General features: G+C 30.8%; 1 protein-coding gene across 1 annotated transcript; it reads left to right on the top strand.

Annotated features, from left to right (window-relative positions):
- The first annotated feature begins 1,115 nt into the window (after window positions 1-1,115).
- Window positions 1,116-11,659, top strand: LOC111717116 (uncharacterized). Its single transcript, XM_023492626.1, has 8 exons — window positions 1,116-1,253; window positions 4,201-4,293; window positions 4,395-4,438; window positions 5,137-5,658; window positions 6,863-6,943; window positions 8,153-8,497; window positions 9,957-10,651; window positions 11,504-11,659. The coding sequence occupies exons 2-8, from the start codon at window positions 4,202-4,204 to the stop codon at window positions 11,657-11,659; spliced, it is 1,935 nt and encodes a 644-aa protein (XP_023348394.1). The 5' UTR covers window positions 1,116-1,253; window position 4,201.
- The last annotated feature ends 425 nt before the right edge of the window (window positions 11,660-12,084 follow it).

Genomic DNA, 12,084 nt, shown 5'->3' with positions numbered 1-12,084 from the left:
CTTAATTTTCAATCTATCGTAGAGTGTAGACCCCTTTCATTTGAGACCTCCAATGACATCTCAACGGAGCCATATTTTCATCGAAAAAAATCTTGGGTCTCCAATGAAAAGTTTGGAGTTCCCAATAAAAATCTATGGGTCTTCGATGAGTGTTTGGGATTTCCAATGAAAATCTGGGGGTCTCGGATGAAAATCTGGGAGTCTTAGATGAAAATCTGGGGTCTCAGATGAAAATCTGGAGGTCTCAGATGAAAATCTGGGGGTCTTAGATGAAAATCTAGAGGTTTCTGATGAAAATCTGGAGGTCTCAGATGAAAATCTGGGGGTTTCTAGGTTAAGATGGCTCCAATGATGATGATTTTTTACAATTAATTCAAAACATTTATCTTTTCTTTCCATTTAAATGATGTAATTGCTCGTGTATAATTTAATTTCTCTTATTATTGGTATCCAAGATTTAAAGAAAGTTTTTTTTTACATTTTGTTTAATATCATTTGCTACAGTTGGTCAACATGTGGTTAAAACACACTACCTTGATATCTGTAGATTCATAAGCCACCTTTAAACTCGCATCCTCTGTGTGTAACCCTGTAGTCATAGATTAATAACAACACAGATAGAACACTTGATGTCTACTTTTCAAGATTTAGGGGGTTTTCGTTAAAAATAACCCTGAGGCAGAAGCCCAAAGGAGTTCCGCCAAGGCAGCGCATGCTCTCTCTCTGTCTTGTAATTCAACGCTGAATGCGCGTAACTCTTTTGGGCCTATGCCCGACGAGGTTATACATAGTTTATAGAGTGATGATGTACGCTAATCCTTTACTAATTGTATAGGCCATGAACTATACCGAGAGCGTACTGCATATTTGTTTATTTTAAGCTGATTCTGGCCTAACCTATAGTATATCAATATTAATAAACAGTTGTAAGTGTACAGTACAGCTAACTGAGCACACAGGTAGAGAACTATCATCACCCCAGCTTCTGCCTCAGGGTTATTGAAAAGCAACATCTAGTTTTTTATCTGTGTTGTTATTAATCTATGCCTGTATGATTAATCTATGTGTATGATTAAAATTCTTATCTTTTTTCTCAGTGTTTGTTCAGTTTAATTTTAAGGTTTAAAGTAAAAGAAGTTAAAACAAATAACACCAGAGAAGAATATTTAGATACATCCTCTGCAGAGATTATCCTCAAGAATCTGTGATGGATAAGAAGGAGTGAATCCATTTCTTTCATTTATTTACTTCAGGTTAAATCCATTTCACTGATCAATCTCATTCTTTAAAGGGAGTTGCTAGACATGGTTATAGTTGAGCTGAAAGTGCAGTATTGTAGAGAAAAACTTTAGGATACAATTAATACCAATCAGGGGCTGATCCAGCTCTTTGAAAAGGGGGCATCAAACTCCTAATAAAACCTTGATGGGGAAGGGGGGGAGCACCGAGCAAGGAAGGGGTGCAGGGTGACGAAGCAAAATTAATTTTTTTTAAAGGAATGAGCATTGAATTGAAAGTGAGTATTTTAAGTGCTCAAAATAGCAAATTACTCTTTAAATTTGTAAAAATATTGCTACCTTAGAACTATACTTTCAAAAGAATTGAGTTTTTGTCACAAGCTCTGATTTTCTTATCCCTATATCTTTGCATTTCAATGTCAGAGACCTTAGATATTTCAAACTATGAATAATATTAGATCAAATAAGAATAGTTTGAAATATCAAATGTTAACACCATCAGGTTGCAAAGATATGGCGATTGGAAAATCAGATTTTGTGGCTAAAACTCATTTCCTTTATATACACAAAAAAAAATAGCAAGTAAATTAATTCGAAAATATCTCATCTCAGAAGAATTTTTTTTAACAGTTAGGGGTGTGAGATTTTGTGAAATTTTTCTGAAATCATTGAACAGAAACAAAACTGTATTCTACATGGAATTTTAAGGCATAATTTTCAAATGCATTTTTTACAAAAATCTAAAATGGCTCCCTCAAGTAAGGTTAAGAGATAAAAATATAAAAAAAAACCACTTGTGTAAGTAAAATTTTTAAAATTATTAATTATCGATATGGGTATTATTTAAATCAGCGTGAAAACCGGAGATAAAAACAATTTATTGAGTTCAAAAATATAAAAATTGGGCAAGCTATGGTAAAAAAAATATTTTTCTCAAACTAAATTTTTTAAGTACTCAAAAAATGTGTTTTTTTTGCATTAAATTGGTTCATATTCAATATTTTTGTATTCTGTAATTTGATTTGAATTCGGGAAAACAACACAGTTTCAAAATAACCATGTTTTAAATTTCTGTTTAAAATTTTCATTGGTTTTAGTGTTTTTTACATTTTTTATCACTACAACTCAATTGATGAAGCCATTTCTGATTTTTGTAAAAAAAAATCTTTTTAAACATGCCAATTAGAATTCCAAGTAGAATACAATTTTGCATCTGTAAAATCATTTTTTTAAAGTCACAACTTAAAATCTTTCGGATTGATGAAAATAATAATTTATCAATGAATTACGAAATGAATGACCCTCTGAGGGAACAGCAACACAAAAATTATATTTACGCATTAAAAGAATTTAAAGATTTTGTTCCCTCGGAGAATATAAGCTGATTTGTTCAAACTATTAGTTTTGTTAAAGCACCTTAAAGTATCTACTGGAAAATAAGTTACAGTAAACTTTTAAGTTAGTCTCTAGAAAGGGGGGGGGGATCAAAAGATACTTTTGACCCCCCTTTTGTCGTTTGTAATATTTCACCAGTTGTTTCAGTCAGCAGAGGAAACGTTTATTACAATTATTAAATAACCAGGACAAAACATGAAAAAAGTATCGACTGATTTGCTGTTTTGGAACATATTTCTTAACAGAAATTTTCGATAAAAGCAATAGTATAGAAGAGAAGAATCGATTATTTCATTATCATCATTACCTTTGCTGTTTCTATAATTTGATATTTCTTCAAAATATCGTCTTCACAATTAAGATAAAGAAAACCTCCAACAAGCGACCAGAGCTGAAAGAATTTGCATAAACTGGCGAGGTTATGAAATGAATTTTAATAAATTATTTTCAATGATATAAGTTCATTATTTTCCTCAACATGTTTTTATGTATGCAACTAGTTTGTATGCAACTGCATTTGTTACATGTTTTGTTATTTAAGAATTGTAAAAGAAACTTTCTTCTGGTGACTGAAACAACTGGTGAAATATTAAAAACGACTTTTCGCTCTTATTAAAAGTGAAAGTGTCTCATTGGTATAAAATGAATTCTAAAGTTTTTCTCTACAATACTGCACTTTCAGCTCAACTACCATGTCTAGCAAGTCACTCCCTTTAAATATACATTTAAACTGGTAGAGCATTCTGACTTCAGACTGTACCAGACACCAGTCCAATGCAACCTTCAGGGTGTTCTTTTAATCTTGCCAATTTTCAAATTGCTGTAACTTTGTTATTGTTTGACGTTTTTCAAATCTGTAAAAAAAATTTAAGTGATCAAAATATGAACGTTTTGTTTTATGACTGGATTTACCTCTTTTCTCTACCACGTGTTAAAAATGACCGCCATTTTCATAAATGTATAATTCAGCTCTATTGAATAAAACTAAAGTATTTCGGCGGGGTTGACTTTGAAGAATAATAACTCTTCAACGAAAAGAGGTATCGACAAATTTAAAAACCCTGAGGTAGCTCTTTACCTTAGCTACATTCGTGCAAAAGTTTTATCTAACCCGCCCACCCAAAAAAAGGTGAAACTGCAAGTGAAACGTTTTATCGTAATATACTAGTGTATAAGAAAACTAAATTTTTTTTTCTGCAATACATACATGTTGCGGATATTTTGTTATATTGCAAAACGTTCATATTACAGTTACTCAAATCTATTTACATATTGGAAAAATTTCAAAAAATGACAGAGAAATAACTAATAAAAAATTGTCAGAATTAATGTTAGAAACTTTTCGCACAAGAGATGAATCATGCATTTATGAAAATGGCGGTAATTTTTAACACTTGTTTACGAAAAAGAAGTGAATCCAGTTGTACAACAAAACTTTCATATTTTAATTACTCAAATATTTTTACAGATTTTTACCCTGTATATTATAAAAGTGCATCCATTTTTTTATTTCTCCCTTCTATTTCATACTCCTTGACCTAAACTTTTACGACCTTTTCTAATTAAGAATGGTGTCTACATCTCTCCCTAAGTTCACAAGTGATGAACTTTATGAATATATAAAAGAAGCATTCTACCCTTACAGGACAAATACTCCCAGGTTAATTTTATTTTTTCATGTTCACATATTACAATGTCAACTCTACAAGTAATTATATTTTAACAGATAAATGTTCTTTTATCAAAATTCGGTATTTTTAGGAGGAGTCTAGTGTATCATATAAACGAACTCAGAGATTATCGTGGTATGATTTATTTAATCTTATTTTTGTTGATAAATTACAAAAACTGATAAAACTGAAAAATCATAATGTTTTTTCTTTAACTTTTTTGTCAGATAAAAAAGGGTTAGTGGGGACGGGCGTTTTTAAAACTTAACCTTAAAAAGAATCTTATCTTTTTCAAAGCAATAAAAGATTCTTTTCCAATTTAGAGCTATAAAAATAAGCAAAATGTTCTTTTTTTCCAAAAACAACAAAAACATAGAATTCGATATTTTTTACCAACTTTATTATTGCAACCTTGGACTATTCGACCTTTATCTGAATTCAAAATTTTAAAGATTATGACATCAGGGTCCAAGTTTAATGAATAGTGAGTAGTAGTTGAACCTCATAAACTATGTTTTACCACTTCTCTTTAACTTAAACCGTCGCACAATAAAAAACTTCTTCTCGCTATTCTTTAAAAGAACAAACCCAAATTTTCTAATCCCTATATCTTTGCAATCTGATGGTTTAAACCTTTGATGTTTCAAATTTTTAAATCAATATATTCTACATAATAAAACAAGACATTAATATATATGCTGCGTAGAGCAGGCCAAACGGCTGAACCGATTGGGCAAACAATTTTTGTGGACACTCATTTTTTTATTCTTTATTTCAACATTTTGTTTCCACGGGCAACGCCGGGCCCTTCATTAATATTAATTCCTGTGCAGGTTGGAATGCACTGCACGTAGCATGTGTACATGGAGAATTGGGGATGGTTAAATGGTTGATACATTCCTGTGCATTATCTCCAACCTTTAAAAATAATGATGGAGTCACTCCAATCCACTATGCTATATTTTATGGATATCCTGAGATTGTAGAATTCCTGGTAGAATATGATGGTAGCCTGATCTCAAGTTTAAATGATTCGACTGGTGAGTTTCCTCTCCATGTTGCTCTGAGATGGAATAAACTAGAGATTGCTGACGTTCTACTGACACATGGAGCTAATGTACTCCAGCCTACAGAACAAGGAAAAGAACTCCGAAAAGGACGAACTCCCTTACATATAGCTGTTGAGGGAGAATCCCTGGAATGTCTTGATGAATTATTGAACTATCTAGATGTGGATTCAGTTCACCCAGAACTGAACAAAACTCCAATTCAGATATTTCTTGAGATTGATAAGTTTTATGCCCCTATGACGGATCGTCATGTATGGCAGATAATGGAAAAAATGCTTAGCAAAGGTAAAAAACTAAATACATGAAATAGAAAATAAATTATATTACTATAAAAAAGAATGGACACATTATAGAAGATTTTAGTTTTTACCTTTGGCAAAGAAATTAAAACAATATTTTCAATTTTGGAGATAAATTCAATTATTTAAAAAAAATGGATTTTAAAGGGACTGTTGGCAAAATTCTAGTGACCTTTCATTCCTAGAGTGGCATGTCTGATTCACAACAGTACCCGTTAACTGATTAATGACTGATCAATGAACGTATCCTTATTTATCTAGAGAAATCCTTGGTATTGTCGAAAACTTTGTTTGAAAGCTGTTTATGTTTAAGAGATATTAATATTTACTTTCTTGAACTATAGTTTTCCTCGTCATGATTAATGAAATGTTGGTTACAGTATTTTTATTTATTATCGATTTTTACTCTCGATATGGGTTGAGATCCTAAAAACCCAATCTTTCAATTTGTACCAAATTCTTACACTCAGTGTAAGAAATAAGTCATATCCCCTGCAATTTGAACACCATTTTAGAGATAAAAACTAGGCGTTTTCTGTCCTCTGTGATAAGATGAAGGTTTCAAGTTTACCGATGTAAATTTGGCATTTAACTCTTTGCATGAAGGGTCACTTGAAATTATACTTACAGTCCAATTGTAAGTTGATAAATAATTTCTTGAATTTTTATATTCTTAAGTAATATGATAGAGTTTAAATTGATATTTCACTATTAAAACCTTAATAAATAAAAATCTTAATTCACCTTTATTCTATAAAAGTGTGGCATAATACATAAATATTCCTTAGAAACTTCTCTCTCTAGAAATAATATTAGAATCTGAAATGCATGGGACAAAGCTCTGATACTTTCCTGCTTGTTTGAAGAGCAAGGCATATTCCTGATTTTGAAAATCCAATTTTTATATTTCATTTCACTAAGCTTAAAAGATTTTTTCGTGATGAAAGAATAGGAATAAACTCCTTTACTCGCAGATTAAAGGAATTGAGTTTTTGCAACAAGTTTTTTATTTCCTGTAAATTGGCAACCTGATCGTGTAAACCTTTTATATTTTAAATTTAGATTATTTGAACAGTCATAGAGTTTGTTTGACATATCAAAGTTGTCTGCCATTTGGTTGCAAAGATATAGGGATTTAAAAATCTAAGTTTATGGCAAGAACTCAATTAAACTTTAAAACAACTTTTAAGCTCATTGTCTTGATGATTTGATGGCTAATATTCCCGGGACCTCGGAAAATCTACTTGAAAGCTGCTTCAGACTTGGAAAAAGTAAGTTTCTTTTTACAAAATCATAAGTGTTGTTTTAAAATTTCTATCAAATTCCTAATAAATTCCTAATATAGTAATAATTGTATGATTGTATAACACTCTACTATAATAATTGTATGATTGTAAGGTTTGTAAGGAAAGGTTTATGGATGCTAAGAATTACAAAAAACTTTTCCCAAAAATTTTAGATTTCTGATGAAAAAAATGTGAAACCACAATTAAAAATTTTATTGTGGTTATATTAAAAAATCGAAAATGCTGAAAGATTGAGCAACAATTAAAAGTTGCAAATATGGGCGCGAAGCGCCTTGTAGCCTATTGGAATTTTGGATCAGAGTTATAAATCATGTCTCGCTAGAATAAAGTACATACAGGGTGAGCAAATAAGAAGCTTTCTGTGTGTAAATGCAAAACTTCAATCACCAGAAATGGGTCTAAATAGAGAATTTGGTTGGATGAGTTGTTTGAACAAAAAATTTTAACATTCCTAAAGACCCCAATCAGTAGAAATAGGTTAAACTCAATTTCTTTTATCCCCTCCTGATCCCAAAACACATTCTGACTTGGCATCAAACTTTAAAAAAAAACTTTACAGATGATCTTCCCCTTTCAAATAATACTTTTAATAAAGAAAAAACTATTAATTCACAATTCTAACTCAAAAGAATTCAAGAAGTTGGGTTACATCAATTATCTTATATTCTTATAAAGAAGCTATGAATAGAAATAGAAATAGTATTGATCTTCTCAAAATATTATCAATCTATTGCATAATATTTATGTAAAAAAATCAGTTTGGTTTGGCAAATATCATATGCAGGATTTTACCTGCTTTCAGATTGTTTTTACATTGGCATTTTTAAGGATATATACTTGATATAACGCAATATTTATTAATAATTATTTTGACTCAAACTCTTATCTTAAGGAATTTAGAAAATAATATGCCTGATAAAGAAAGTTTTGTATAAATTAATTTTTTGTTAGGTTTATAGGTCTATTTAGAAAATATGAGAAAAAATTATTTGTGACACCACTAGCTAATAATGTCAACATTATTTACCAAAACCACACTGCAGTCCTTCAATTATTATACAGGGAAATTTTCATCTTTTTTAATATCCCAGGGAAAGATTTGATGCCTGCTTTATTCTATAACTAATTTCATACCTTATAAACAAATTATTAACAATTTCAAATTATATTTAGGTAAATTTTATTTTGATGCTCTAATCAAGATTGTAATCCAAAAAATCATCGATGCTTATGGATCAAATAGAGATAGAATAATAGAATTCACACGCAGTCACCTGTCAGCCGCCTGCAGGGAGAAAAATATGGATTTATGCAAGGAAATCATTGTTTTTTTGAGCGAAGGAACTACATCTACCCAAAAACCTGATATTCATGAACTACATCAGATCATTCACCCTGTAGAGAATGACCATATATTCAACAAGACAGCACTGAACTATGCAATAGGTGCAGATTTGATGGCTAATTATCTTGGGACCTCGGAAAATCCACTTGAAAGATACATCAGACTTGAAAACAGTAAGTTTCTTTTTACAAACTCATAAATGTTGTTTTAAAATTTCTGTTAAATTCCTTATAGTTATATATATAGTAATAATTGTATGTTTGTATAACACTCTACTATATATGTAATAATTGTATGTTTGTATAACACTNCATCAGACTTGAAAACAGTAAGTTTCTTTTTACAAACTCATAAATGTTGTTTTAAAATTTCTGTTAAATTCCTTATAGTTATATATATAGTAATAATTGTATGTTTGTATAACACTCTACTATATATGTAATAATTGTATGTTTGTATAACACTCTACTATATATGTACTTGGAGTTGGACCTCATTTTAGGAACTTTTGTAAAAACTTGGAGCTCAACAATTTACATTTTTTATTCATCTAATTGTCCAGGAACTGATTATTAACTGCAAACTGAAGTTATATGTACTTTGATTTTCTGTCTGTTTGTCTGTTTCTTTGTATCCAATAAATGTTTAAACGCCTGAACCGATCGGGCCCAAATTTTGTGTGACACCTAAAATGACCCCAGGGAAGGTTTAGGGATGCTAAATACAAAAATCATCTCCAAACATTTTTGATTTTTGATGATAAAAATGTGAAACCACAATTAAAATTTTTATTGTGGTTCTAAATCATGTCTTGTTAAAATAAAGTACATACATGGTGAGCAAATAAGAAGCTTTCTGTGTGTAAATGCAAAACTTCAATCACCAGAAATGGGTCTAAATAGAGAATTTGGTAGGATGAGTTGTTTGAACAAAAAAATTGAACATTCCTAAAGACCCCAATCAGTAGAAATAGGTTAAACTCAATTTCTTTTATCCCCTCCTGATCCCAAAACACATTCTGACTTAGCATCAAACTTTAAAAAAAAATTTTACAGATGATCTTCCCCTTTCAAATAATACTTTTGGTAAAGAAAAAACTATTAATTCACAATTCTAACTCAAAAGAATTCAAGAAGTTGGGTTACATCAATTATCTTATTCTTATAAAGAAGCTATGAATAGAAATAGAAATAGTATTGATCTTCTAAAAATATCATCAATCTATTGCATGATATTTATGTAAAAATTTCAGTTTGGTTTGGCAAATATCATTTGCAGAATCTTACCTGCCTTCAGATTGTTTTTACAATTTACAATTTACAATTTTAAAGCAATATTTATTAATGATTATTTTGACTCAAACTCTTATTTTAAGGAATTTAGAAAATAATATGCCTGATTAAGAAAGTTTTTTCTAAAATAAATTTTTTTGTTAGGTTCATAGGTCTATTTAGAAAATATGAGAAAAAGTTATTTGTGACATTATTTGTGAACATTATTCACAAAAACCACACTGCAGGGAAATATCAACAGGGAAATTTTCATCCCAGGGAAAGATTTGACACTTTCTTTATTCCATAACTAATTTCATACCTTATAAACAAATTATTAGCAATTTAAAATTATATTTAGGTGAATTGTATTTTGATGCTCTAATCAAGTTTGGAATCCAAAAAATCATCGATGCTTATGGATCAAATAGAGATAGAATAAAAGAATTCACACGCAGTCATCTGTCAGCCGCCTGCAGGGAGAACAATATGGATTTATGCAGGGAAATCATTGTTTTTTTGAACGAAGGAACTACATCTACGAAAAAACCTGATATTCATGAACTACATCAGATCATTCACTATACTGTAGAGAATCACCATATATTCAGCAAGACAGCACTGAACTATGCAAATCAGTATGATGATAGAGTCTTAGGACTTGAGTTATTACAGCTAGAGAAGCTGGTTCACCTGGACAAAAACAAAGGTCTTTCCTGTATAAAGGAGACCCTAGATAGTGGTCCCCTTCTTTCCTGGATAATACAGAGATACAAAGATTTTTTTCCAGATAAAAACAAATGGAAGACCATTGGTATTGCTGTCTTAACGTTTATAAAGGTGGGGCTCCTTTCTTTTCTTCCTCTCCTTGTTGATCTCATCTCGGACATTAATCTTGCCTCTGACTATGCAAGGTTTGGTTTCAGTAATGAAACTGTTGCCAATGAAGAGATTATCTGGAATTGTACTTCCTCTGTAAGTTCTTCAGCTCTGGATTCTTCATGCTTTAAGTTTATTTATGTTCTTGTGTTGTGGATTCTTGGAATAGTATTCCAGGCAAGTTATATTTAAAAAACTTTAATGACACTACTAGTACTAGGTGTTAAATAATTGGGCAGGAAGGCAGGATGCCAATAGCCACAAAAATTATCCATTATCCATGTGTTACAATCATAAAAAGCAAGGACATGTGAATATGTGTGGCGCATGGCTACTGGAAGTCAAAAAGGTTCAAATTTTGCAAGTAACTAAAAATTATTGTGGTTCACATCCGACTGCCCTCCCAAGTTGACATCTAATTAAAAATAGGAAATAATATTTCCAAAATTCTCCAGGAGATTAGTGTTAGAATTTAGATTTTTGAATTTGAAGAAAGAATTGCATTTAGTGTTCTTGAGATGGAATTTAAAGAATTTGAGCCGCGTTTTAAATCTGCCAAAACCTGGTTTAAACTAAGCACCGGCTTAAATCTTGAAACATATGATACAATTATATGTGGTACCAACCATATTTAAGCCACAGCTTAAACTTAAACCGCCTCTCAAATTCTTTAAATTCGGCCATTGATTTAAAAAATAATTAAACAGGAGTAAATCCAGTAGATCAGAGAACCATCGAAATTTGATATTCAATGAGTATTTACCCATTTTCTCTGCTGGTTCTTCGGAAATCCACTATGACATATTTTTAGCTATTAGACTTTTTGAGATTAATCTGTTTTCTATTTTAAGTGTTGTAGGTGTTCCCTTAAATCTAGAATGAACGAATTTTACCTGTGCATTGTGCATTGTTATATGACTAGAGACAGGCATAAAATCAACTTGAACTTAAATCCAATTTGAATTTAACCACTAATCTTCTTGGCATTTTTCTTAATCAAGTTGAGAATTTTATTGTTTTAATTTTTAGATTCTCCACTACAAATTTGCACATCAATGGTCAGATTTAAATGGTGTCACCGGAATAAGCAGAGTAAAAGGATGGTTTGAAAGGAATGAGATTCTCCCCTTGCTTAATTTAGAGAGCAACACATCGACTCAAGCTACAGGTCTAGAAGATGTGTGAAGATGTGGGATCGATCACTGTTAAAACCTGGACAATTTAGTTACAGGTTCTATCTAATTCAATAGTTTTGGAGATAATATGGATCCAGTTATTGCTTCAAATCAATATGAAAACTATTAATGTTTGTAACAGGTCCTATATATAGTTATTATTTTGTTCTTTGAATAACGTATTTTGGAAACAGTGATTGCTACAAGATCACTATGAAAACTATTCATTTCAGTAGCAGGTCCTATATTATTATTGGATAACTATGACATGGAACCTGTTATTATCACACACTGATCATTATAAACCTAAACAGGTTCTATCTTGGTTCATAGTTGCTTGGATAACTATGACTTGGAACCTGTTATTATCACAGACTGATCATTATAAACCTAAACAGGTTCTATCTTGGTTCATAACTGCTTGGATAACTATGA

This window comes from Eurytemora carolleeae, unplaced genomic scaffold (genome assembly GCF_000591075.1).
Source record: "Eurytemora carolleeae unplaced genomic scaffold, Eaff_2.0 scaffold2350, whole genome shotgun sequence".
In the NCBI taxonomy this organism is placed as follows: Eukaryota; Metazoa; Arthropoda; class Copepoda; order Calanoida; family Temoridae; genus Eurytemora; species Eurytemora carolleeae.
Note: the sequence above shows the minus strand (reverse complement) of the source record. Positions and strands in the feature narration are given on the sequence as shown.

What these genes read in the sequence shown, in the direction of transcription:
- LOC111717116 (XM_023492626.1), top strand. Translation starts at nt 4,202, where the DNA reads ATGGTGTCTACATCTCTCCCTAAGTTCACAAGTGATGAACTTTATGAA. An exon ending in GGAAAAAATGCTTAGCAAAG is followed by an intron (nt 5,659 to 6,862) that starts GTAAAAAACTAA and finishes ACAACTTTTAAG; the next exon opens with CTCATTGTCTTGATGATTTG. An exon ending in TTCTTGGAATAGTATTCCAG is followed by an intron (nt 10,652 to 11,503) that starts GCAAGTTATATT and finishes TTTAATTTTTAG; the next exon opens with ATTCTCCACTACAAATTTGC.